Below are 1,999 nucleotides of genomic sequence, written 5' to 3' on the forward strand. Positions count from 1 at the left end.
CATTACAATGACATTCAAGATTAGCCCATGGTTCAAAAAGTTACAGAATAATTAAACCTATAATTTAAAGCCTAGTGTCGAGGGTGAGGCACAAATTGGTATTATTCTCCAGCTCAGCCAAGTGATTATGCATGAAAAGGATACCACATTTTCTCTGGGAGAAGCAATTTAAGCATTCTAAGAGAAACTTGAGAAATACTCATCAATCTGCATAAAAATGCTCAGTAGACATCAAAGAGTAAAGGTAATCAGAAGAACTGTTACCCATGGTTTTAAACTGCTTTCCACAAGAACGGCGACAGTAATTGTGACTACAAGTCTACAACCTATGCTTTTCAAGATCTCAACAACCACATCAAATCCAGCTATATCTGACTACAATATTCTACATATCAAATATCATAACATAACCACCACAACTGTAATTAAAAACCTTACTTATATGATAACAAGATGTGCATAAAGTAAACCAGGGTGTTACAATTTGATTACATTACATGTTTTAACTGAACCAAAATAAAAAACATAACGAACAGGCTTTTCCTTTCTGTTTTACAGGTAAACCGAATGCTAAATTAAGCCGATAAATAAGAGACTCGTCTGTCATCATTCATTAACTATGAAAATATGGAATACACAAAAATGCTCATCACCAATTCACCACCACTATCACTAATTACTACCACAATAACTAATAACTAACATGTGCTTGTGATCAAAACCATAAACACATCCAACCAAGCCAACAACATATAAACAATTTCATCAATTACACCATATCTTGATAAAAACAAAAAATTGCCATTTAGATCTATGAAACACTGGCACATATATAGACACGACACACAGGACTAGTTGAATAATGCGGTAATGCGGAATACCAAACACACACCTTCAATCTGAAGTGTCAATGCTACATAGTCATGATCAATCATCATCATCATGATCACTCTCATCACTGAAATACCCAGCTTTCTTCCCTTTCTTCTTCGTCTTGTTGTTGTCCAAACCCTCATCATCATTTCTGTTTCTCCCCAGCAACCTTTCACCCGCTTCATCATCCACAACAGAAGCCCAATTATCGTCAAACTGCTCCGCAGCAATCTGACCACCCTCCTCCTCCTCCTCATCACCTTCCTCCTCCCCATCCCTATCCCTCAGCCCACTAAATCCCCGTCGCGGCTTCTTAGGCTGAGGCCGCGGCCTCGGCCCCAACTGATTCTTAGGACACTCATACGACAAATGACCATGCCCCCCACACTCATAACACAAAGCAGTCTCAGTATTGTACACGCGCTTCCGAATAAACTCCGGAGCACGTCCATTATCAGCAGCAATAGAAGCAGTTAGAGTCCTTCCATTGAGAATCTTCTTATTCATCTCTGCCACGGCGCGTTGGGCGTCATTACGAGAAATGAATTGGACAAACGCGACACCGCGGCTTAGGCGCGTGTGACGGTCTTTGAGAACGGTTACACGCGCGATGCGGCCGAAAGTAGAGAAGAGCGTATGGAGATCGGAGTTTGTTAGGGAGTAATCTATATTATAAACGTATAGCGTCGATTTTGATGGTGCTAAGGGTTCACCTGTTCCTCCTATTGATGATCCTTTGTTGTTCGGTTTTGATTAGGGTTGATTACTGGATGTGGTGCCGGTGGTGGTGGTGTTAGGGGTTGAGGACGAAGCGCAGTAGCGGTAGTAGAAAACGTCGTCGTCTTCATCGTTGTCGCTGTGTTTTCGTTTGTGTTTCTTCTTGCTTGACATTTTTTTCGGTTCAGGTTTTTTGTTTCCGGCAACGGCGTTCGGTTTCCGGCGACGGAATTAGTTCTCCGATGCTTCTTTAATCTATAGAGGAAATCTGAGAGTGGAGAGATTCTATAATGCATTTGAGAAACCCAAGAGAAGTGAAGCGAAACTCCAAGCGGATCTGGACATGGATCCGGATATTTTGGATTGGTTTTATATATGGTTTTATCCATTCTTATTTTTTTATAAGCAG

At 41.0% G+C, this 1,999-nt stretch overlaps 1 protein-coding gene across 1 annotated transcript; it reads right to left on the reverse strand.

Moving 5' to 3' along the window:
• Positions 1–927: 927 nt before the first annotated feature.
• On the reverse strand, positions 928–1,764 carry LOC127137468 (U11/U12 small nuclear ribonucleoprotein 31 kDa protein). The gene is made up of 2 exons (XM_051063925.1): positions 1,641–1,764; positions 928–1,538 (listed from the first exon to the last, which is right to left on the reverse strand). The coding sequence occupies exons 1-2, from the start codon at positions 1,762–1,764 to the stop codon at positions 928–930; spliced, it is 735 nt and encodes a 244-aa protein (XP_050919882.1).
• Positions 1,765–1,999: the final 235 nt, after the last annotated feature.

Source organism: Lathyrus oleraceus, chromosome 4, assembly GCF_024323335.1.
Source record: "Lathyrus oleraceus cultivar Zhongwan6 chromosome 4, CAAS_Psat_ZW6_1.0, whole genome shotgun sequence".
Classification (NCBI taxonomy): Eukaryota; Viridiplantae; Streptophyta; class Magnoliopsida; order Fabales; family Fabaceae; genus Lathyrus; species Lathyrus oleraceus.